The sequence below is a fragment of the Bos grunniens genome, chromosome 10 (genome assembly GCF_055505025.1).
Source record: "Bos grunniens cultivar Pamir isolate PY7600 chromosome 10, Bosgru_T2T1.0, whole genome shotgun sequence".
Lineage (NCBI taxonomy): Eukaryota > Metazoa > Chordata > Mammalia > Artiodactyla > Bovidae > Bos > Bos grunniens.
This window is the reverse complement of record NC_141174.1, coordinates 65,648,112-65,671,700: the sequence shown is the minus strand read 5'-3', so window position 1 is coordinate 65,671,700 and position 23,589 is coordinate 65,648,112. Positions and strand designations below refer to the sequence as shown.

The window sequence follows — 23,589 nt, the reverse complement described above, 5'->3', positions numbered from 1 at the left end:
AGTTGGGCCCAACTGAGCAACTAAGCACAGCATACAGCACAGAACTGAAGGCAGGGAGAGGTTTGGGGAGCAATGGCGAGTGACCATTAAAGGGTACAGGGTTTCTTTTGGGGGGTGATTTTTAATTGATTATGCTGATGGTTGCATGACTCTGAATATACTAAAAACCATTCAATTGTACACTGTAAATGGATGAATTGTATGACATGTGAATTTTTATCAATAAAACTGCCAAAATGGGAAGGGAAAAAAAGAATATAAAAATAACATGTACTCTGAGTTCACAGTTTGGAACACTGAAGACACAGTTCTTCCACATTTATTTACCTTTGTGTGTCTAAGAAAAAGAATCACACTGACAGTAGGGAGTAAACACGGTGATAGCACACGTACCATACAGAATGGCCTCTACAGCACCAAGTCAGGACACATGAGTTTCTAGTTGGACCTCTAGGCAAGGGGAGGCTATGAGTTATGATGTTAGACCCAGAGCGGCCCATGCAGGCTGCATTTCCTTTTTTAAAAATTAACTCATTTGTTATTTATTTGGGTGTATCAGGTCTTGGCTGCAGCACGCAGGGTCTTCACTGTGTCATGTGGGATCTTTAGTTGCGGTGCACAGACTATCTAGTTGTAGTGTGCAGACTTACTTGTCCTGCGTGATGTGGGATCTTAGTTCCCCGACCAGGGATGGAACCTGGGTCCCCTGTATTGCAAGGTGGATTTTTAACCACTGGACCACCAGGGAAGTCCCCCAGGGTGCATTTCTGAAGGGAAGTTTGTTCCTGCAACTGAATCACAGCCACTACCAGAGACTTGAAGTAGTGTGAAAATTTTTAAATAGATGTATGTTATTTTTTTTAATTCTCAGCAGCAATATGAACTCCATTATAGAGAAAATAGGGCTTCCCTGGTAGCTCACATGGTATAGAATCCACCCAGGAGACCTGGATTCAATTCCTGGGTCAGGAAGGTCCCTTGGAGAAGGGAATGGCAACCCACTCCAGTATTCTTGCCTGGAAAATCCCATGAACAAAGCAGCTTGGCAGGCTATAATCCATGGAGTCAAAAAGAGTCAGACATGACTGAGCGACTAACATGTTCACGTTCACATAGAGAAAATGATTTCAGATGCCAACTTTCAGATCTAGAATAGACCTTAACATTCATCTGCTTGAATCCCTCATGCTTACAGGTGAAGACAGGGAGGTTCAGAGAAGTTAAATTACTTGTCCAGGGTTTCAGCTAAATTGTGAACTGAGATAAGAACTGAGATAAGACCCCAGGTCAATTGGACTTCCACTCCAGGGCCTATCCGTATTAACTTACTGCATCATTCTTTGAAGGAAAATAAAAGAAGAAGAAATTGACTGATGCAGGTGGGAAGTAAATGTGCTTTTACTTCTTGCTGCGAGTCAAGCAGACGGTGGACATCTTGCCTACTCCACCCTCACTGACAACTTTCTGTGTACAGCAGTCCCCCTTATCCGAGGCTTCATGTTCCTCAGTTTCAGTTACCTTCAGTCAACTGCGGCCCCAAAGTATTAACTGTGGTCCAGAAATACTAAATGGAAAATTCCAGAAATAATTCATAAGTTTTAAACTGCATGCTACCCTGAGGAGCATGATGAAATCTTGTGCCATCCTGCTTCATCCTGCCCAGGACATGACTCATCCCTCAGTCCAGCAGATCCAAGCTGTGTATGCTACCCACCCATTAGTATAGGGGAAGGTATCATTATATAGGGTTCAGAACTCTCCTCGGTCTCAGGCATCCACTGGGGATCTGGGAACATATCCCCTGTGGAGGAAGGGGGTGCCTACTGTATTCTAGCTCTTCTCCCCACTGGCAGCTTACTCAAAGCAAAGTATAAGCCCTCATGTGATCCAGGGAGCTTCCTAAGAGAGGACTACACTGGGAGGCACGGAACCTACTGGATTGTCCTTGCCAGGAGTGCTATTCCAGAAGACCCATGCCTACAGCTCTGTCGTCAGAGTCACACCAAGTGCCCTTGGCAGGTTCTATAACAGAGATTTCACAGATTCACCCTCAGAATTGAGCCAGTCATCCTAGTGATGCAGGGAAGCAGGGACCAAGAAGTGTATAGGCTGGAGTAGGGACAACAGTTGTCTATCCCAAACCAAGAAACCACCATCTTTTATGAACGTATACACATGTATATCTGGGCCTGCTTGCATAGACATAAAAATCCCCTCTTTAGCATGGTCCTAAAAATAAACTTGTTTGTTATATTGACAGGAAAATTAAAAATACAAAGCAGGAAAGGCTACCTATAGGATAGTCAGAATAGATAATAAGTGGATGGAGGGTGAGAAGTTTTCCCTAATAATTTTTTAAATGAACCATTTTTAATATTTGAACTCTTTTCCTTTTAATGCCAGGGCCTGTGGTAAGCTACAAGCTGGGAGAAAAGAATACCCCCTTCCCCATGAGGGATATGTTCCAAGACCCCAAATGGATGCCTGAAGCCAAGGAGAGTACAGAACCCTATATAAAGATATTTTCCCCTATACTAATGAATTTGTGTTCACAAATTTATTTTGCTTTAGAGTCTGCATTATAAAGAATGTATAATGGGACTTTCCTGGCAGTCCAGTGGTTAAGAATCCACCTGCCAGTTCAGAAAACATGGGTTCCATCCCTGCTCTGGGAAGATTCCACATGTCACAGGGCGACTAAGCCTATGCACCACAGCTACTGAACCCATGCACTCTGGAGCCTGTGCTCCTCAACAAGAGAAGCCACCGCAATGAGAAGCGTGCGCACCACAGCTAGAGAGTGGTCTGTGTTCAGTGCAACTAGAGAGAGCCCAAGCGCAGCAACAAAGACCCAGCACAGCCAAAACTAACTAAATAACATTTTTGAAAAAAGAATGTATAATGAAATATTTTAAAAGCCTACTTTGAAATTGCCTTATATGAATCCTCCTCTGAGAGTATTCTCCTATTGTAGATACCAGTGTTTCAACGTGGTGGAAGTGTGGTACCAATAAAGACCACTATAGGAAGATCCACAGGCTTCATGACTGATTCCCCGTATGGACTCCGAGTCGCTCTAAGCACTAAGGTACTTGAAAAATATTACTTTTACACCTCTTGTTTGTTATGACTCTGTCTCTTTACAGTGGTAGCTTTGAGTGTATAAAAGTGGTGAAGCCCATCTATGGGATAGGTGGTTCTGATGTTTGTCTAGAAATCAAAAATTTGAATCATTTCTGCATCATTGTCCAACTTATCTAACTTTCCTGGAATTGTTCTTCAGGGAACTCTGAGAACTAGAAATGATAGAAATTTCCTCTAGGGTACTGTGACCCTTCGTGCTCTGCAGCTTGGCATTGATCACCACTGGGCTGAAAGCTCATTGGGCCATAGCAGCCTGCCATGTGGATTAGCCCTGACTCTCAGTCTCCGGTAAAAGGGTCCTGTGTCTATGCAACATTCCAGGGACGCAGTCCCACACACAACAACTTTCATTCTCATTGGATGGCTCAAACAACTACAATCTCCTAGAGTAAGGTCTGGAAGGATCCAGAATTGATCTGTTCTTTTGAGGAGATCTTTTGAGCTGAATGAGGCCTATGGCAGATTCCTCTCCTAACCGTTTGCCAAAATACAGTGCCAGACACAAATCCTCACTCTTAAGCAAATGTTATAATTCACTTTCTTTTTCTTACATTTTTCTCTTCCATCCATTTCTTTTAAGCATGTATTCTTGGGTCAAACTATGGGCCTTGGGCCCATGGGAGGCCATGGAATAAATTGCAAGAGACTTGAGGTCCATAGCTCATGAAGCATTGTCAGTAACAGGGAACTGCCATATGGAGTGCTGTGACATTGTCTGACATGCAAAAGGGATCCTCCTACCAAAAGACAGTAGGAAGTAGGCACCATTCTCCAAATGGAGGTTCTTCTAAAGATAGCTAATCTCATCCATTATATTCTTTTTCCTTTTAACTTCAGTTTCACTGGGTGAACATTTCTTGACCTATTATCACATTTTAGGGCAGTATTTTTGAAATCACCTATGCCACTGACCATACTTCACAGTTTAAATCTCTTTCAACAAAGCCTAACTCTCTGTGCCTCCTCTTGTGTGACTTCCTTATTCATATTATTTCACAAATGGGTATTGAGTGTTTATATAGTTTATGATGACTTTGTACAGCTTTAATATTAAGCAGTTGTTCAACATAATTTTTCACAGATTTTGTAATCAGTTATTTCCTTTAGGGAGGGACAGTCTTTTCCAAGAAAACTATTACATGAGCATACTGTCTGTGATTCCACTCTCCAGGGTTCTGCCATGGGTGAATTCTATCTTGATGATGGGCATTCTTTCCAATACCTCCACCAGAAGCAATTCTTGCACAGGAAGTTTTCATTTTCCTCAGGTGTTTTGACCAACAGGTAATGGCAGCTAAAAGAGCCATGTGCTTTCATAAATAAATTATGCTATCCATTTGCTATCCTTAAATGCACAGCTAATGTTTTAAGGTACTATTTTTAAAAATTAATAATGAAGGCCATTTGTATTTTTCATCTTCTTTTCTTTGAGATTGATTAATGTATGATATAGAAATAAAATTTTAATATAAATATACAAGTATAGTATACAAATACAGTTGTAGTATATTTACAGTATACGGTGTGATGACTTGATAAATGTATACATTGTGGAAGTATTCCCCTCATCAAGTTAATTAACACGTCCATCACCTCACATGTTTAACCTTTTTTTTTCCAGCTTTTGATGAGAACACAAGTTCTACTCTCTTAGCAAATTTCAGATATGCAATACAACTGTATTTGCCATGTTGGATATTTGATTCTCAAACCTTCTTCATCTTATAACTGAAAGTCTGTACTCTTCTACCAGCCTCTCCCTACTTCTCCCACCCCTCACCCCCTAGAAACCACCATTTTACTCTGTTTCTATGAGTTCAACTCTTTTTTCCTTTTTTTCTTTTTTTTTGCATTCCTCATATAAGTGATGCCATTCATCACTTTGTTGAATATTTCAGTCCACTTCTTGTACTGTTCAGGTCTGTGTTTTGTTAGGTACTTTTTAATATTTTCCATATGTATTGAAATTCTCATTTTGTTCATGTACTGCTCTTTGAACTTGGTGAGCATCCTTATGACCATTGGTTTGAACTATCTATCAGGTAAACAATTTATCTCTATTTCAATAAGGTCAGTTTCTATAGATTAATCATGTTCTTTTGTTAGGAACATATTCTCCTGTTTCATCTGCCTTGACTCCTGGTGGTGTTTCTCACATTAGATAAGACAGCCATGTCTTCCAGTCTTTACAGACTGGCCTCATGTAGGAGATGATCCTCATTGATCAGCCTGTCCTGAGCTCCTTATAGCTTCCAGACCTTTGTGATTATCCACACTGCCATGTTTGTTTTAGTGACTGCCAGTAGTTAAGGATATGGTGAGACCCATCCGTATCCCAAGGGGCATATTTTAGTCATCACCTATATACAGGCTGATTAGAACCTTCACGCAGTAGCTGGGAAAGTATGCAGTTAGATCCTTTCCAGGAAGGACCTGGGAGATGGATATTTTTGCCTGCTCCCTCTGCACTGATCCCTGGGGGGATAGCCACACTGCCTATTGACAACTGCTTCTTTATTTGCTGTAATTAACTTCATTGGCTCTCAGAGCGAGGTGATTTGAGGGCCTATCTCTCCAGGTGGGAGCCTTGAAAGGATGGACACTGGAAGTGTGATCCAAACCTTTTACTTTTCCTGGAGAAGCTAGGAGTTGCAAATTCCTTCCCAATTGTACGGGACTATGCCAGGGGTGGGCTTCCCTGGTAGCTCAGCGGTAAAGAATCCACCTGTAGTGCTGGAGTCACAGGAGATGCAGGTTCATTCCCTGGGTTGAAAAGATTCCCTGGAGGAGGGCATGGCAACTCACTCCAGTTTTCTTGCCTGGAGAACCCCCATGGACAGAGGAGCCTGGAGCCTACAGTCCATAGGGTCACAAAGAGTCAGATACAACTGAAGTGACTTAGCACGCAAACATGCCAGGGGTGGGGGTTATATGGGAAGTGTGTTTCAGCCTTTCCTGCTTGTTTTGATGTGGGTATTTTCTCAGTCACCCAATGTGCAGGAGTCACTCAGCTAGTTTTCTGGTTTCTCTCATAGAGAATGGTTCCATGTGTAGCTTTATTTTCAGTGCATCTGTTGGAAAAGAGAAATTCAGGAGCCACTCATGTTGGCACTTTGCTCTGGAGCCCCCGGGAGTACTTTTCAATCACTCTTATGAACATCCCTTCCTTATTGTCTTCATCTTCCTTTCCTTCCTTCTCTGAAAAATGAAAAAGAATTCAGTATAAATTCCTATTAATCCCATTTATTTATCTGTTCAAACATTCATTAAGGATCTGATTTCTTGCAATTTGATTGCAGCATCCAAGTCACATTTGGGACTTCAGTGTCCTTAAGTGATGTCCCTCCAAATGGTTTGTTAAAGGAAGACTGCTGGTTAGCTTGGGCTTCCCAGATGACTCAGTGGTAAACAATCCTCCTGCCATGACACAGGAGATGTGGGTTTGATCCCTGGGTCAGGAAGATCTCCTGGAGTAGGAAATGGCAACCTGTTTCACTATTCTTGCCTGGAAAATTCCATGGACAGAGGAGCCTGGTGGTCTACGGTTCATGGAGTTGCAGAGAGTCAGACATGACTGAGCACGTGTGCATTGGTTGGCTTGTCTTTGCATATAGAGTCGTCTTTTTCCATCTCTTCATCCTAGTAAATGTGACAGCTATATGTTTCATGCCTCCATAGGCATGAAGGATGGGAGGGGATGGTGATCTGGTAGCCAGTCCAAACCCCTGTTCCTCTCCTTTTCCTAATGTCATTTGTTGTATCTGTTCCAGTTGTGCTGACGAGAGGGGTCATTATCCCAGCAAGTGTGTGGTGGAGCAGATCTTGGTCCTAGGCCTCAAGAAGCAGCCATCTTCTGTGACTGTCCACTCAGCTGGTAAGGAAACAGGCCACTTGGTTCTATAAGCATAGAAGTATTTGACATGAAGAGATGGTTAGTCTAAAAATGATGTAATGTGCTTAGCCAAGTGGACTCTGCTCTTTCTGGCAAGAGTCAAATATATTAGTATCTAGAGGGAACGAAGCCATCCTGCTTCTTTCTTCATCAACTGTCTTTCTGCTCATTGTAAGCTGTTAATATTTTCCTGAGGGAAATCATGTGAGGCTTGAAATAATATTGTAGCTTTTCTGAATATTTGGTTTAAACTGTAGGTATCTAAAGTCGTAGGGAATCCTACTGATATTTATTGAGTTTCTTAAAGGACCTGGGACAGGATATATCTTTTTTCAACCTACTGAATTTGCTGGACAAATCACTTTGCTCCTTACAGTTTCTTTTCATTCAGTCTTTTACTCAAAACACTGGAGTGCTTCATGTTTTAAAAATTCATGGAAGTCCAGGAGTATAAGTGGTATTAATTTGGATTCTCCTATATGGAATATAAGATTTTATGACAGAGACAGAAACTTTTTAAATTCAAAGAAAAGACATTTCTTTCCTGGATAGTCAACAGACTTTCCCTTTTACTGTTTGGATCTCTAGATGGCAGCGCTCAGCCTGTGGCTTTTACGTACCATGCCACAACATCCACCCTAAAGCTGGAGACGCTCTCGCTGAACATTGGTGCGGACTGGAAGGTGCGCGTCCAGTGACGGAGCAGTGCACCTAGTGGCAGAGCCAGGAGCAGCGGCGCCTCTCCGCCTTCCCTGGGGCCTTTTATGCGATTTGTGCCACGTGCTAATTGACTTCTCTGGCTTAAAGTCAGCTTTCATTAGTCACAGTTTATTAGTGAACAGTAGATTTCAGATTTTTCAGATGTTACATTCTTAGACGTGCTGGGAATCATACTCTTGGTGTCACACACCACTTCGACATGCAAGTGGCCCAGAGACATTTATAGCATTCACAGACCTCGCGTTGCTCCCTGGGCCATGGCCTGGGGTATGTGCTGTGGCCCAGTGGGGAGCTTCTCTTTGAGCACAGCTGGGTGAGTTTGTTTTAAGTGACAGGTGGGCCAAGCCCGCCTTGTGGCCCATTTGTGAAAGCTCGTCTCAGTCCATGTGGCCAAGCCACTCCAGCTCCAGCAGCTGAGCTGCTCAGGGTCTCTCTCGAAGTGGACAGTGGCCTCTGGTAACCACCTCCCCCCACAGATCTCTTTTACCCACTTAGACATGGGCAAGGCAGCCCTTTTCTACTTGCACTGTATGTACTGCAGCAACAGGGAGTTACTCTACCTTACAGACTGAAAAGCTGGCTTAAAACTCAATATTCAGAAAACTAAGATCATGGCATCTGGTCCCATCATTTCATGGCAAATAGATGGGAAAACAATGGAAACAGTCATAGACTTTATTTTCTTGGGCTCCAAAATCACTGCAGATGGTGACTGCAGCCATGCAATTAAAAGATGCTTGTTTCTTGAAAGAAAAGTTATGACCAACCTAGACAGCATATTAAAAAGCAGAGACATTACTTTGCCAACAAAGGTCTGTCTAGTCAAAGCTATGGTTTTTCCAATAGTCATGTATGGATGACTTGGATCACAAGTGGGGAGAGTTGGACCACAAAGAAAGCTGAGCGCTGAAGAATTGATGCTTCTGAACTACGCTGTTGAAGAAGGCTCTTGAGAGTCCCTTGGACTGCAAGAAGATCAAACCAGTCAATCCTAAAGGAAATCAGTCCTGAATATCCATTGGAAGGACTGATGCTGAAGCTCCAATACTTTGGCCGCCTAATGCGAAGAACTGATTCACTGAAAAAGACTCTGATGCTCGGAAAGATTGAAGGCAGGAGAAGGGGACATCAGAGGATGAGATGGTTGGATGGCATCACCGACTTGATGGACATGAGTTTGAGCAAGCTCTAGGAGTTGGCGATGGACAGGGAAGCCTGGCATGCTGTAGTCTATGGGGTCGCAAAGAGTCGGTCATGACTGAGTGAACTGAAGTAAGAGACTGAATCAAAAACACAAAGGGAGTCTTTTACTTGTCATGTTTTTTGGGTCTCCAAAGTTCCAAATTAATCTTCTTAAAATTCTAATCTCTTAATATCGGTTTTATTAAATACTGTCTACTACCCAAAGATTATTTGTAACATGAGTAAACTGTAATTTAAATTAATAACATAAATACCCACCATCAAACTTCAGAATAAGAACATGGGACTAGACTGAGGGTGAGGTAAGTGAGACACTTGCCTGGGACAGAAAATATACGGGGATGCCCAAATTCACAGTAATCAAAATAAATAATACTTTAATGCAGTATTTTAAAAATCAACACTAAAAGAAAAAAATCCATGATAAACAAATATCACAATTTTAAATAAGGATAGGATCAATATACCACATTTTGCATTTGACTCAGATCCCAGCGCAGCTCGGCATGGGCTGGAGCACTACACCACAGCAGCCCCTTGGGAGGTCCCCAGGGACTCCCTGCGGCTACAGCATCTGCTGGGGCAGCCTCGTATCCTAGCCCTCCTCAACATACACACTTGCTTATCAGGCATCCTCCACTTAGTAACTTGCCAACTGCCACCCCAGTGCCTTCTGTTCCCTGGACCCAATATCTACTGCCTGCCCTCTATGTATGCAGATCCTACCATCTGTCCAGGCACAACTCAAATCCCACTTCCCCATAGAGCCTTTCTAACTCCCTAACACCCACAACTCCCCTTTACCACAAGCAGTGATTTTGCCCTCCTCTGACAGGCAGCCCCACTTCTACATAACATGCAGTCGGATGAACATTCTCTTGGATGGCCCCTCAGTGTTTCAGGTTCGTCTGTCTTGTTTCCCTATTAGATGGCATGTTCTCCAAGATCATGTTATATTTCTCTTATATCTGCCAGAGCACCCTTATACTTGACTTTTAGTAATGATTGGCTGACTGATGGATTGATTAAAAATTGAGAATTGAATATACTTGTTTCTGCTTGACTTTTATGACATAGGACTCTTCCCTCCAGATATAGTAAATGTTGTGCATTTCCTGGTAGACACATTTCATTGTATCAGTTGAACTTTGCACTATATGTAAGTAACATAGACATATGCAGATTCTTTGTTCCTATTTCTACAAGTTTTACAATTAAGGAGAAAGGAAGAAATCTCCATCGGCTGAAGTTTTATTTCCCAATTTCAGATTTCCCTGCCAACCTAATTGGAAAAGACCCTGATTCTGGACAAAATTGAAGACAGAAGGAGAAGGAGACAACAGAGGATGAGATGGTTGGATGGCATCACTGACTCTATGGACATGAATTTGAGCAAGTTCCAGGAGTTGGTGATGGACAAGGAAGCCTGGTGTGCTGCAGTCCATGGGGTCATAAAGAGTTAGACACGACTGAGCGACTGAACTGAAATGAACCTGAAAGCTGAATGTTCTTATCTAATATAAATGATGGTTTTTAATAGCATTTAATGGGAAATAGATAGGGAAACAGTGGAAACAGTGTCAGACTTTATTTTTTTGGGCTCCAAAATCACTGCAGATGGTGACTGCAGCCGTGAAATTAAAAGATACTTACTCCTTGGAAGGAAAGTTATGACCAACCTAGATAGCATATTCAAAAGCAGAGACGTTACTTTGCCAACAAAGGTCCGCTTGTCAAGGCTATGGTTTTTCCAGTGGTCATGTATGGATGTGAGAATTGGACTATGAAGAAAAAGCTGAGCACCGAAGAATTGATGCTTTTGAAGTGTGGTGTTGGAGAAGACTCTTGAGAGTCCCTTGGACTGCAAGGAGATCCAACCAGTCCATTCTAAAGGAGATCAGTCCTGGGTATTCATTGGAAAGACTGATGCTAAAGCTGAAACTCCAATACTTTGGCCACCTCATGCAAAGAGTTGACTCATTGGAAAAGACTCTGATGCTGGGAGGGATTGGGGGCAGGAGGAGAAAGGGACGACAGAGGATGAGATGGCTGGATGGCAGCACTGACTCGATGGACATGAGTTTGGGTGAACTCCGGGAGTTGGTGATGGACAGGGAGGCCTGGCATGCTGCAATTCATGGGGTCGCAAAGAGTTGGACATGACTGAGCGACTGAACTGAACTGAAAGCTGAATAATCAAGACCTATCTTCAGATCAATATATATTGCATGTCTATTCATTTAAAATATTTTGGAAACAAGGAATGTAACAAGAACTGTAGAGTAAGTTAGTGAGGAAATACTGAAAGGTTTAACTAGACACATTGAATGGAGAAAAATACAGCCTGGGTGTTCTCGAATGTTCTCTGCTCTTAATCGCTTGTCACGCTTTCCCCATCTCCTTTTTCTGATGCTAAGGTCCAGAGAGCTTTGACCAACTTGGGGCCAGGTTGATCTACAGTGTTCAGTTACTTTGTTGTGGCTGATTCTGGATATGCTTTCTCAGGAAACTGGATTTAATGTAATAAAGTAGAATCATTTCAGGAGTGATTCAAACAAAACTCTAAAATGAGTGTGTAATATGTCTTTCCTTTAAGACTTAAATGCCCTGAAATGAGCTGACAAATCAGTTTAAAAACAGGAACTGCTCAAAAGCAATATGGGCAAAGGTAATTCACAGAAGAAATTGAAACAGGCAAAATAAGTATGAAATATTGACTCATTGGAAAAAACTCTGATGCTGGGAGGGATCGGGGGCAGGAGGAGAAGGGGACGACAGAGGATGAGATGGCTGGATGGCATCACTGACTCGATGGACTTGAGTCTGAGTGAACTCCAGGAGTTGGTGATGGACAGGGAGGCCTGACGTGCTGTGATTCATGGGGTCGAGAAGAGTCGGACACGACTGAGCAACTGAACTGAACTGACTGATGTTCAGCCCTATTAATATTTAAATAAATTCAATAAGGGCTGCCTGACTGGCCAAGATTAAGATGAAACTGACATTGGCATAGGAGCTAGGCATTCTCATGCATCATTAGAAGAATTAGAATAAGTATAATCTTTCAGGATGGCAATCTGGCAATAGCATCAAAATTTTTAATTTGCATACTTTAACCCAACAATTCCACTTCAGATAAATTGCTCAGAGCTACTAATTGCAATGTGTTTTATACTGTTGAAAACCAGAAATAAACTGAATGTCCTTTAACAGGAGATTGGTTAAATATAACCCTTTCATACAGTGGAGTGTTATGCAACCATTAAAATAACAACCTATATATATCAACATAGAAGTATGTTCTGGATAAAATGTCTACTGAGTGACTTCATTTAAGTAAATAATAAACCAAAATTTGAGGTACCATCCTATACTGTGCAGAGTGAGAAGGACATAAAAAACAGCTCTCTCAGAACTGTTTCAGATTGAAGGAGGAAATAGAGAGACATGACACTAAATGTGTTCTCTCCTGGAACTAAAAAGGAAATTACTAGGACAGTTGGAAAAATTTGAATGGGATATTTTGATTACATGGTAATTTTCCTAATTTTGAGAATTGCACCATGATTATATAGAAGAATTTCCTTGTTTTAGAAAACACATGGAAGTATTGAATATTAAAGGGTAATGGGCCCTCATAGCTCTAACTTACTCTAAAATGGCTCAGAATATAATTTATGTATGTATGAGAAAAACAGAGAGAAAATCAGCAAAATGTGTTAAAAATGTTACAACGAAGAATCTGGATGAACCATGTACAGGAACTTCTTATACTATATTTTCAACATGCCTGTAAGTTTTAAACTATTTCAAAGCAAAGTTTTAAAAACAAAGGTGCTGAGCCATATCTCCATAGTATCCAGTAGCTGTAAAAAGTTTGGTTTCTATTATTGTAAAGGGTTATAAGGTGTGGCATGTAAAATAGGATGAAAAATGGGGTTAAGAATGAACTCCAGGGATTTCCCTGGTGGTTCAGTGGTGAAGAACCTGCCAGCCAATGTGGGGCACACAGGTTCTATCCTTGGTCTGGGAAGATTCCACATGCCACAGGGCAACTAAGCCCACGCACCACAACCACTGAGCCTAGAGCTGTGCTCCTCAACGAGAGAAGCCACCACAACGAGAAGCCCTCGCACTGCAGCTAGAGAGTAACCCCTGCTCACTGCAACTGGAGAAAGCCTGTGCACGGCAGTGAAGACCCAGCACAGCCAAAAATAAAAAAAAGAAGAATGAACTCCAGACCACTATGGAGAACAGTATGGAAGTTCTTTAAAACACTAAAAATGGAATTACCGTATCCATTTTTCTGGTTTTCAACAGTATAAACCACATTGCAATTAGTAGCTCTAAGCAATTTATCTGATTTATCTGAAGTGGAATTGTTGGGTTAAAGTATGCAAATTAAAAATGGATATGGTAATCCAGCTTCTGAGCATGTATCCATGTATCCATAAAGGATGAAAACATAATTAGAAAACATACGTGCACCCCAATGCTCATAGCAGCACTGTTTACAATAGCCAAGACATGGAAGTAACCTAAATGTCCATCAACAGAGGAATGGATAAAGAAGATATAGTACATTTATACAATGGAATATTACTCAGCCATAAAAAAGAAGTAAATAATGCCATTTGCAACAACATGGACAGACCTGGAGATTATCAAACTCTAAGGCAAGTAACTCAAGAAAGACAAATATCATATGATATCATTTATATGTGGAATTTTAAAAAATGAAAGAAGTTAGTTTATTTACAAAACAGAAGTAGGCCCGTAGACTTAGAAAACAAACTTATGGTTACCAAAGGGAAAAGGGGGGTGAGGGGTAAATTAGGAGTTTGAAATTAACAGATGCCCATTACTATATATATAATAAACAACAAGCACCTACTGTATAGCACAGAGAACCATATTACATATCTTGTTAAAAACCTGTAACAGGAAAGAATCTGAAAAAGAATACACACACACACACACACACACATACATGTCTGAATCACTTTGTGTATACCTGAAACTAACACAACACTGTAATCAACTATTTACTTCAATTTAAAAAATTAAAAAGAATGAACTCTAGTACAAGAAAATACGTTTATTTCTGATGCAGCAGACCTCTTCAGATCATCAGATGAGCTGTTCCTCACTTGAGGAATGCCAGCCAGGCCAAGTCCTCTACTTCAGGGAACACAAATACCACACTCAGAGCACCAGGCCAGGAGACCCTGACTGCCCCCACCCTGCCCCCCTGCCAATGCTGTGGCAGCACTCTCTGAGCTTTTATATGTGTCTCCCCACAGAGGTCTTGTCTGACTGCAAGGGCTGACCAAGGAACCTTACATCCTGGTTAACTGAGATTGGCCTATCAGATATATAGGGAATAGCCATAGGGAATTCTGGAGTTTGGTCTGTGTGCAGAATTCCTTCACTTTTTCACATCCCTTTTAGTATCAGTGTATCATAATGATAGCAGAAACACAGTCAAAACACTTAAATATTTGAAGTTTAATGGCTTTTAGCTCATAATTGACCATCTTACCTAAAAGCCTTCTCAGTAATGAAACTGCTATGGCAATATCAAACTTTCCACTCTGCTTTTAAGATTTCCATCTATCACATCCTCTGAATGCCCAGCATAATTCCAGGGGTGGGAGGGAGGTGGCACTCTAGACTAAAATAACTTCTCAGCCTAGGGGATAGAAAGCCATCAGCAACTCTCCTGGAAACATTACAGTCTTAACCATAGACAATGGAGGCCGTATAACTGGCATTCTAGCAGAAATAAAGGACACATTGGCATTTGATATCAGATCTGCCTGTCTTATGACCAGACTTGCTAAAGACTGCAGTGTCGGAGCAAGGCCAAGCCAGAGTCAGACAGCTGCTTCTCAACAGTTGTTTTCAGCACGGCTGATGGTGTTAGATTCCACTCCCATCAGAGGTAGGAGAAGGGAAGCCCTATTTATATACAGGAATCCAGCGATCTTATGCCTAATGCAGTTATTGGAGTCTTAGTTTTGCATTTACTCTTTCACTGATTATCAGGAGACCCAGGATCTAGCTTGGTTCTGTAGCGAACTGGCAGGGTGATCTTGGCCATGTCATTTAATCTCTCTAGGCCTGGGTTTCCTCTTTTTTCAAGAAAAGAAATAATCTCTAAAATTCTGTGACTTTCCCATGACTTAACTAAAAATACAGTAGATAGCACAAGTTTTCTCACCTCTAAAATGGGATTTATCAAACCTGCAAGGTTGTGTACAGACTCAAAGTATTCCATGTGTATGAAAGGAAAAAAATAGTAACTTTGGAGAAACCTGGTAGATACCACCTTTGCCAAGTAATCAAGGTTGATATCACCAGTAATAAAATGCATCAATATTAAGTACTCCCACGTCTGATTTGATGCTGCTGCTGATGAGAAGGGCATATAACCTCTGTGATATTCTTCCCCCCAAACCATAACCTCAGTCTAATCACATGAAAATCAGACAAATTCAAGTCAGGGACGTTCTGCAACATACCTGACAAGTACACTTCAAAAGTGCCAAGTTCAGGAGAGATTGGAACTGTCGGGGATTGGAGGACACCAAGGAGACGCAACAATTAAATGCAATGCAGATCAGATTCTGCAAAAGAAGGGGAAAAAAAAAAAAAAAACTGCATAGTGGGAACACTGAAAAAAATCTAAACATATCTTGTAGTTCAATTAATAGTACCTTACCAACATTCATTTCTGAGTTTTGATCATTGTACTGTGGTTATATAAGGTATAAACATTAAGGGAGGCTATTGAAGGGCATTTGGGAACTCTGTGCTGTCTTTGCAATCCTTTTGTATGTCTAAAATTAATTTAAAAGTTTTAAAAACTATATGAAGTAGCTAGCTCACAGTAGGCATGTAATGAGTGGTAAGTGTTCTAATTATAAACGAATTCATTAATTCTGACAGTGTTGAGTTAAATGTTGGTGGGAGACAGGGATACACAATCATTAACTGCCTTGTTGGTGTAACAGGAGTCATTCCAGCCACAGATACTGCATAACTTAGGCTGAAATGTGTTATAAAAACTAGTCCTTCATTCTTTTTTTTTCCTTCATTCTTGAAGAGGCTTCTAGGAATTGAAATTTGCAGCTGTTTACATGCTCATTGTCTGCTTTTGTTTGTGGGCTCAGATTGGATTTCTTACTGAGAGCCTGAGTTTCTACAGCTGTGTAGATGAATAAACCTTGAGTCTGGACCTGCTGATCTGATAGGGGTTTTATCCACAACCATTGGTAAAGCAAACTGAATTCCACCTTGCACTCTGTGCGTTTGATATTCCCATCCTGCTATGACAAGAGGCTGATCTCCATCACACACCTGTCTTCATTACCCACAGATGGAGCTGGCTTAGACAGTTGAGGAAAGAAAGATCAACTGTGTGTGGCCTGGAGATGCTCCTCCCCCAGGGGCAAATCAGCCAAGATACTTTAATTGCATTGGCAAAGCAATAAGAAGCAGAAGAAATTTCTTCTCACACAGAGAAGTTTCATTCAACAGATATGCAACATGTGTTTATTAAGAGCCTTCTATAGGCTTAGGTGAAGTCTTCATCTGAGACTTCACCTTCATCTGAGGGTGAAGTCAGTCTTTTTGGAGGCTCTTTTAGTGCAGGCAGGTAGGCACACCACACCTCTGATTGGAGACTGTGACCACACAGTCCTGGGCAGACACACTCACTGTGCACATGGAAGATGTTCAGTAGATGCTCATAAAGTGAAAGCTGATTTGTACCAATGTCATTCAACCTGGTTTAACCCCAAAATAGTATTAACTTTGGTTCATCTCTAACAATTGTCAACTACAAACTGGCACTTGCCACGGACACTTGCCATCTACAAGGTTTAAACCATGCGCTATTGCAGCTGCTGACGTTCAACACGCCATGAAAGGAGTTCAGGGTGGAGAGCAGAAATAAAGCACTGTGCTCCATTGGGGGAGGAGGGAAACTAGCAGAACAGGTCTTCAGATAGCTAGATATGTTCAGGAGCCAATTTTATGAGCCCAATTCTCATATCTCTTCATATCTAGAAAAGCACTAAAACCCTTCATGGTAACGACTGTTCCTCATGACTAGCAAAAGCTTTATGAGACTAGCATAAACCTTCTAGAAAAATATGCGCTTGATTGCATGTATTCTCCCTTCCAAAATCACATATATACTGACCCTCCCTGCCTCTTTGGAGCAGTGTCTCAGAGCTATCTGAGGTGATGTCTCTCCAGCTTTAGGCCTCATTTTGCCCAAATAAAAACTTAACTTGCAACTCTCACATTGTGCATTTTTTTTAAGTTGACACAATAACAACATTTATTATGTGCTTAAGACAATCCTGGCACTATTTTAAATGTTTTACACAATTTGCTTAATTTTTACAACAAGTCAATAACAGAATGACTACCATTATACCCATTTTATAGGCAAGAAGACTGAGACATCAGATGAAAGGAAGAAGTAACCTACTTAATCATGGAGAAGGGAATGACAACCAACCCCAGTATTCTTCCCTGGAAAATCCCACAGACAGAGGAGGCTGGCGTGCTACAGTCCATAGGGTCACAGAGACGGACATGACTGAGCGACTAACACACACACTCCACCTACAGCTGCACAGGCACAGCAAGAGAGCAGAAAGCCTAGACTGTGAACCCAGACATCAGCTTCACATGCTCCCTCCTCTGCTCTACTCTTCAAGAGTAGCAGTAAAGACCCTTGGGCTTTTCCTTGGAGGGATGGGAGAATGAGCTTATGGTTCCTACAAGCTGTAACTCCAGACCTAGGGCTCCTCAAAACTGCAACCCTGGTGATCATGAGCCTGGTAATTCTCCCTATTCCAGCTATCACTTCCCCACTTCTCTCATAGCCTCTAGCCTTGGGCTGATGAGGTGGTCACATGGGGACAGGTGGGACTGCAGTCTGGGACTAGATTCCACTCAGCCACACTTGGAATGTGGCCATCTCCTTACAACCTGGGTAGCAGCTACCATGAGCAGAAGACAAGGTGGAGGCCAGGCAGGCAGTTCCCTTCCCCAGAGCCACTTGTGCCTGAAGCCACCTCTTTAGGTATCACATGCCAGGACTTGACAGCCAGCCTGGCTCAGTATCCAATTCCGACTTCTGACTCAGATGCCTAATGTGGCATGCCTGAATATGCTGTGCTCAGGTGCACTTTTTGTAAAGGATCTGGTTCCAGTGTTGATTTGGAGAGGTGGGGAGAGACAAGTGATGCCTAGGTCAAGAAGAGACAGGGATTTTCTCAGCTGAGAACTCTGCTGAGTGGCCTTTTCCACCCAAACGGTTTCACTGAACACTGACATCAGAACATTCTAGAAGAGATACCAAATCAAGTCGAATAATGTTCTGATATCCTAGAATTTTCAAAAGTAAAAACCGTGTTCTTAAAAATGCTTAGAATATTCTCCTAGAATTCAGTATTTCACATCCACACTCGCTAGCTTTTCTCAATCTTGTTCTCCATTAATCTGGTGGCCAATAGTTTGGTAGTCCGCTGATTCAATACTGCATCTGCCATTCTTTGCTAATTTTCAGTTTCAATGTACTCAAATATTCCCCTTTCATTTCCTGATAACATCAGCACTTCATGGCAACACAGGGACATCCCTGACCAGGTCCTTCTCTCTCTATCACGCAGGCTAGCTGCACCACTACCCTCTCTATTGCTCTCATACTCATGATCTTTCTTCATGTCTATTTTTGGTCTTCCTGGCTCAAGCTTCTTTGGGCCACTGAAACATAACCCTCACTCTCTTTCTCTCCCTCTGGTATGTATGCTGCTGGTTGGAGCCCCCCAGGTAAAAACTGCTGCAGAAATCCTTTAGTGCTCCTTCCTCAGGAAAACTGATGGCTTCCGGACCACAGCTCAGTTTTTAAGCTGGACGACCTTCTGATGGGTTTTAAACTTCGAATTGGATGTGGACATTTTTCTTTCTGATGACAGAATCACTGGAACTTCCCCTTTGCAGTTGCTTCCTTTCCTTAAAGGTAGCTGAATCTTGCTGTCTTTAAAAACCTTTTCTTTCCAAATTTGCCTGCCATGCCGACCGTCATTAGCGCCTCTGTGGCCCCACGGACAGGGGCTGAGCCCAGGTCCCCAGGGCCCATCGCCCAAGCAGCCCAGGACAAGGGCACCGAGGCAGGGGGTGGAAACCCAAGTGGCATCTACTCAGCCATCATCAGCCGCAATTTTCCCATTATTGGGGTGAAAGAGAAGACATTCGAGCAGCTTCACAAGAAATGTCTGGAAAAGAAGGTTCTTTTTGTGGATCCTGAGTTCCCACCGGACGAGACCTCCCTGTTTTACAGCCAGAAGTTCCCCATCCAGTTCGTCTGGAAGAGACCTCCGGTGAGTAGCTGACTGCTTGCTGCTTGGGTTTTTTTCCCTCAGAGAAAACCTCCTACTCAGCACCTCCCCACAGCACAGCTCATGGAGGCACAGGGCACTGGGTGGAGGATCCTGGAGCAGCTCCATGGGGCTCTGTCCTCAGGGGAGGAGGGCTCATTCTCACTCCTTGCTCTCTTTCTGAAAAAAATCTTTGTTTTTTTACAAAAGCAATTGGAACTCAATTTAATTCACCCTATAAAAAGGAAATATTCCTTTCCCAGAACAAATTCCAAACTAGAATATCCAAACAACTTCCAAAATTCTGACCTGGAGAGGAGTCCAGATCTACTCTCTGTTGAGTGGCTGCATCTTATTAAGATTTTTTTCACTCTCTCATGGGAGGGTGAAAATTGTGATGTTCATTTTAGTTTGCCAGTGGCCATGTTTTTCTGAAATACAGTCCTGAAAAGAGGAAAGTGGCAGCGAAGACTACTTTTTCGAGCACAAAATGTTAGGATTAGAAGAAGACCTAGCCATCATTTGTCCTCACCTCCTGAATGAGGAAATAAAGACACACCACAGCAAAGCCTATTCAGGACACGCATGACAGCCTGGATGAAAACCTTTTCTTAACGGCTGTTCCAGCCTCTGGCTTCCATGTATAGTGATCTACCAGAAGGCAAGTCACATTTCCCAGGCTTCCTTCTCTGATCACACCTCTGGCATGACCCTTTCTTTAATTCAATAAATATTTTTGAATGTCTTCTAGAGCCAGAAGCCAGGCAAGCAACTGAGGAGTCAGTGTAAATAAGAAAAACAAAAATTCCTGCCCACCTGCAGCCAAGAGTCCTGAGGGCAAGACATGCTTTGAACAAGACAGATGAATTTCAGGAGACAACGTTCAGGGTGCCATGGGATCAGAAGGCAAGGAGAGTTAACCTAGGCCAGAGAGAGAGAGAGCCCCTCCTGAGGAACTCATGTTATCTGAGTGCTGTTTTTTAGCTTCATCAGGTTAAACTGGATAAACCTCGCTGTAGTGTGTCTTTATTTCCTCATACAGAAGGTGAGGACAAATGATGGCTGGGGCTTCTCCTTCTAATCCTAACATTTTGTGCTTGAAAAAGTAATCTTCGCTGCCACTCTCCTCTTTCCAGGGCTCTGTATTTCGGAACCACATGGCCACTGGCAAACTAAAAAGAAGCACTGGGGCCCGGTGCTATTCATGAGCCATGTGTTTCATTTTAACCTGAGATGAAATAGCCAGCAACCCTGCCTTCACGCTGTGTGTTCCACAAGGGCCCCACTCCCCACCTACCGGTTCTGTGGTCAGGTCCATGACTGTCTTGAGGGCCCTCAGTTTAGAAGAGAGAATTGGAAAGGACTTCATTCCCCAACCCAGTCACTGCCCTGCTGCCAGGGCACAGGGACACATCACATCCCTGCTGAAATACCTTCAACCACACCGCTCTCCCTACCCCCGCCCACAGGCCTTGAGATCAAACTCCCTACCTGGGGGATTGCCTCTCCTCCAGCCAGCCCGGCCTCCCTGTCCATCTCTCCTTCACCCTCTCCCCTGGACCCTGACACACATAGCTGCTCTGTTGTCCCAAGTCTTCTCATACCTCTCAGCCTTTGCTCCTGCTGTCTGCCTGCCATGCCCTTCTTGTTTTTATCTGCTTTGTTCTTCCTTACCCTTGCTGTGAAAGGGTATATACCTGTGAAAGGGTATATACCTTATACCTCGCTCAGGTATCACTTCCTTCCAGCTTTCTCACGGCCTTTCCCATCAGCTGACAGGGGGAGCATTCTCATTCCTCTTCGGAGCCCCTCACCCAGCAAAGCACCGGGCCCACAGTAGGCACTCAGCTGCTGGTGGTCAATGAAAGCCCACATCACAGAGCATTGACCTCTAGGAGGGGACAGTCCTGTGCTCCAACCTAATCATTCCTAAAAGCCTTTTCTAACGGTACTGCAGAGACAAAAACCCAAAAAAAACTTACAAATACTGCTTTTAGTGAAATTGTTGGTGGATTTTAGCCTTAAAACTTAGACCTACACATTAATAAACATGCTTTAAATGGGTCTGTTATGCTCTAGGCCCTAGATGGGTCCCGAAACCAACTGTCATTGTCAGTGTGAAAGGAAGGCCATGAGAAGCCTTGTCCTAAATTGTGCTCCCACCACCACCACCCCCCCAAGTCTGGAACTTTGTACTGTTTCTAAAGGTCCAGATAGCAAAGCCCACTCTCTGTTAAAATGTCCCTATTTCCTCTGAGGTTAAGTTTTGGGGAACGCTGCCTCTTGGGTTCATTGGTATAAGCTAGAATACAGAATTAGAGATGGTAAGCCTTGGAATATCTTGGAGATGTGGTCCATCCAGCCCCTTCACCTACAGGTGATGTGATTAAGGTCCAGAAAGGGCATATGACTTATCTACAGTCACACAGCAACGAGATTGAGACTGAACTACTGTGTTGACTCGAACTTTCTGAAATGTAAAGCACTTCTTGGAGACATAGTTTTCCGTGCATCTCATAGATGTAGTGACCTTTGTCAGGCTCATACAGTCTGAAAAGAGGACTATATCCTATGAGAGGCCCTTCTTGCTTTTACTATCAAAAGCACAGAGTCAGTCAACACCGATCTGAATTTTTATTCACAATCAAGTATTGCTTATTACAATCAGGTGGTGATGATGATGATAAAGGGAGAATTCCTCATGACAAACTATGATTCTAGTTAACATAAACGGCTGAACATCAACCTTTTCCACCTAAAGGAAGAGAGACACAGGCCACGCACCCTCCTGCGATCTCTCCTCACCCGCACCAGGCACAGCCTCACTGCCTTTCCCCCTCTAATAGAGAGCATCACACATTGAGTCTCCAAACCAAACAATCTGATTCCTTCACGCTTTACTTACAGCATCTATTTCTAGGATCAGAAAGCAACCAAACCTTACACCACTTCCCAATTGTTAAGCCAAATTTTCTTGATGACAAACCCCCGGGCAGAGAAGAGTGGTTCTAGAAAGGGCTTCTGGGAGACTGATGACTCTTGCCCAGCATCACTGGGGACAGGTGTGGGGTGAAACCCGTGTTCCATTCCACGCTGTGGGGGCTGCGGTCATACAACATTCCTGGCCTCTCTCCTCCCCTGGGGTGGGGCAAGCGGGGAGGGTGGGTTCGTAAAGAGAACACGACCTGTGAAGCCCAACATTTTCCTTTCTTTTTCCTCCTGGGAACAAGCTACCTGCTGTTCCTTGTGGCAAGTTTCCCAAAGGCAGGTCCCTGAGGGGAGTCCTCAGACTCCCTGAGACTCATACATACTGGCAAATAGTATAATCACAATTAACCCTAAGAACTCAACACAACGATAACTATTCTAAGTGCTTCCACATGTTAACTGATTTTATCTTCACAACAACCCGGAGAGGTGAGTACTATTATTGTTCCCAGGCATTCTGGCTATAGAAACTCAACTCTTAGCAACAAAATCTATCTAATTGTGGGCTTTAGAAGCCAAGATCAGACTTATGAACAATATATGTAGCATTCTTGACTCCCACCTGCCTTACACATTTGTCTCATTTATCCATTGGTTAAAAACTCAGGCACAGAAGTGGGGTGTCATTTACTGGGTTCTCCACAAGCCACAAAAGGAATTGGGCAGTGTCTAAGGGGTTTGGGGCCCTGGAAGCAGCAGCCCCTGTGAGCTAGAGGTAGAATGGCAGAGTGGCTAAGAGCCCAGTCCTGACCTGAGGTCAGATTCTGATACATAACACTTGGGTAATCTTGACCACGTACTCTTCTCTTTGCCTGTCACAAGTTCCCCATCAGAAAATGAGGAATAATCCTAATAAAAGGACCCATCTCACAACATTGTTGTGAAGATTGCATTAATCCATACCAAAGACTTACAGGTGCCTGGCACGTGGGGGAGTGCCCATGGACTTAAAATGCTCCCAATATGACTAGATGTGCAGCCTCTAAAAAAGGCAATACCAGAAACATCTTTCCAGCTTCATCTGTGTCTCGAGCAACAAGATACTAGTCACGGTAATGTATTTGAGTACTTTGTCCCTGATCTAAATGAAGTGGTCTGACTACTGTGAGGATTTATGTGTGAACCATCTCCTGTGGGCAGGTAACTGCTTATCCTTTTGGGCAATTCCAATCATCCCCCATCAAATACAAAAGTGCGTTTGATTGTGAAATGTGAGTGCATCGTGGGAGTGTGAAGGTGACC

The 23,589-nt window shown here is 42.8% G+C and overlaps 2 protein-coding genes and 1 long non-coding RNA gene across 54 annotated transcripts in view; 2 read left to right on the top strand and 1 right to left on the bottom strand.

The window, feature by feature from the left end:
- Positions 1–19,362, top strand: part of GANC (glucosidase alpha, neutral C) — a 74,459-nt gene extending 55,097 nt beyond the window's left edge. For 11 of the 40 annotated variants that reach the window (XR_015134893.1, XR_015134884.1, XM_086321694.1 and 8 more), the window contains 5 exons: positions 2,975–3,088; positions 4,316–4,428; positions 6,915–7,018; positions 7,625–7,719; positions 10,228–11,527. Coding sequence is in view for 19 of the 40 variants with exons in the window: in XM_086321694.1 (XP_086177820.1) it covers positions 2,975–3,088; positions 4,316–4,428; positions 6,915–7,018; positions 7,625–7,719; positions 10,228–10,245 (444 nt within the window). In the remaining 21 variants the exon portion in view is untranslated. Of the gene's footprint in view, positions 1–2,974; positions 3,089–4,315; positions 4,429–6,914; positions 7,019–7,624; positions 10,004–10,227; positions 11,528–17,419 lie in introns of those variants that run through there. The other 29 variants (XR_015134890.1, XR_015134887.1, XR_015134885.1 and 26 more) reach the window with 14 other exon arrangements.
- Positions 6,214–21,057, bottom strand: LOC147364700 (uncharacterized). 3 transcript variants are annotated; one of them, XR_015134914.1, is made up of 3 exons: positions 20,964–21,057; positions 15,484–15,588; positions 6,214–6,342 (listed from the first exon to the last, which is right to left on the bottom strand). It is a non-coding gene; the product is annotated as an uncharacterized LOC147364700 (long non-coding RNA). The 3 variants fall into 3 exon arrangements; XR_015134915.1 differs by lacking the exon at positions 20,964–21,057 and adding an exon at positions 20,657–20,789; XR_015134916.1 differs by lacking the exon at positions 20,964–21,057 and adding an exon at positions 20,176–20,309.
- Positions 18,840–23,589, top strand: part of CAPN3 (calpain 3) — a 56,467-nt gene continuing 51,717 nt past the window's right edge. For 9 of the 11 annotated variants that reach the window (XR_015134908.1, XM_086321732.1, XM_086321731.1 and 6 more), the window contains exon 1: positions 18,840–19,362. Coding sequence is in view for 6 of the 11 variants with exons in the window: in XM_086321731.1 (XP_086177857.1) it covers positions 19,054–19,362 (309 nt within the window). In the remaining 5 variants the exon portion in view is untranslated. The remainder of the gene's footprint in view (positions 19,363–23,589) is intronic. The other 2 variants (XM_086321736.1, XM_086321734.1) reach the window with 1 other exon arrangement.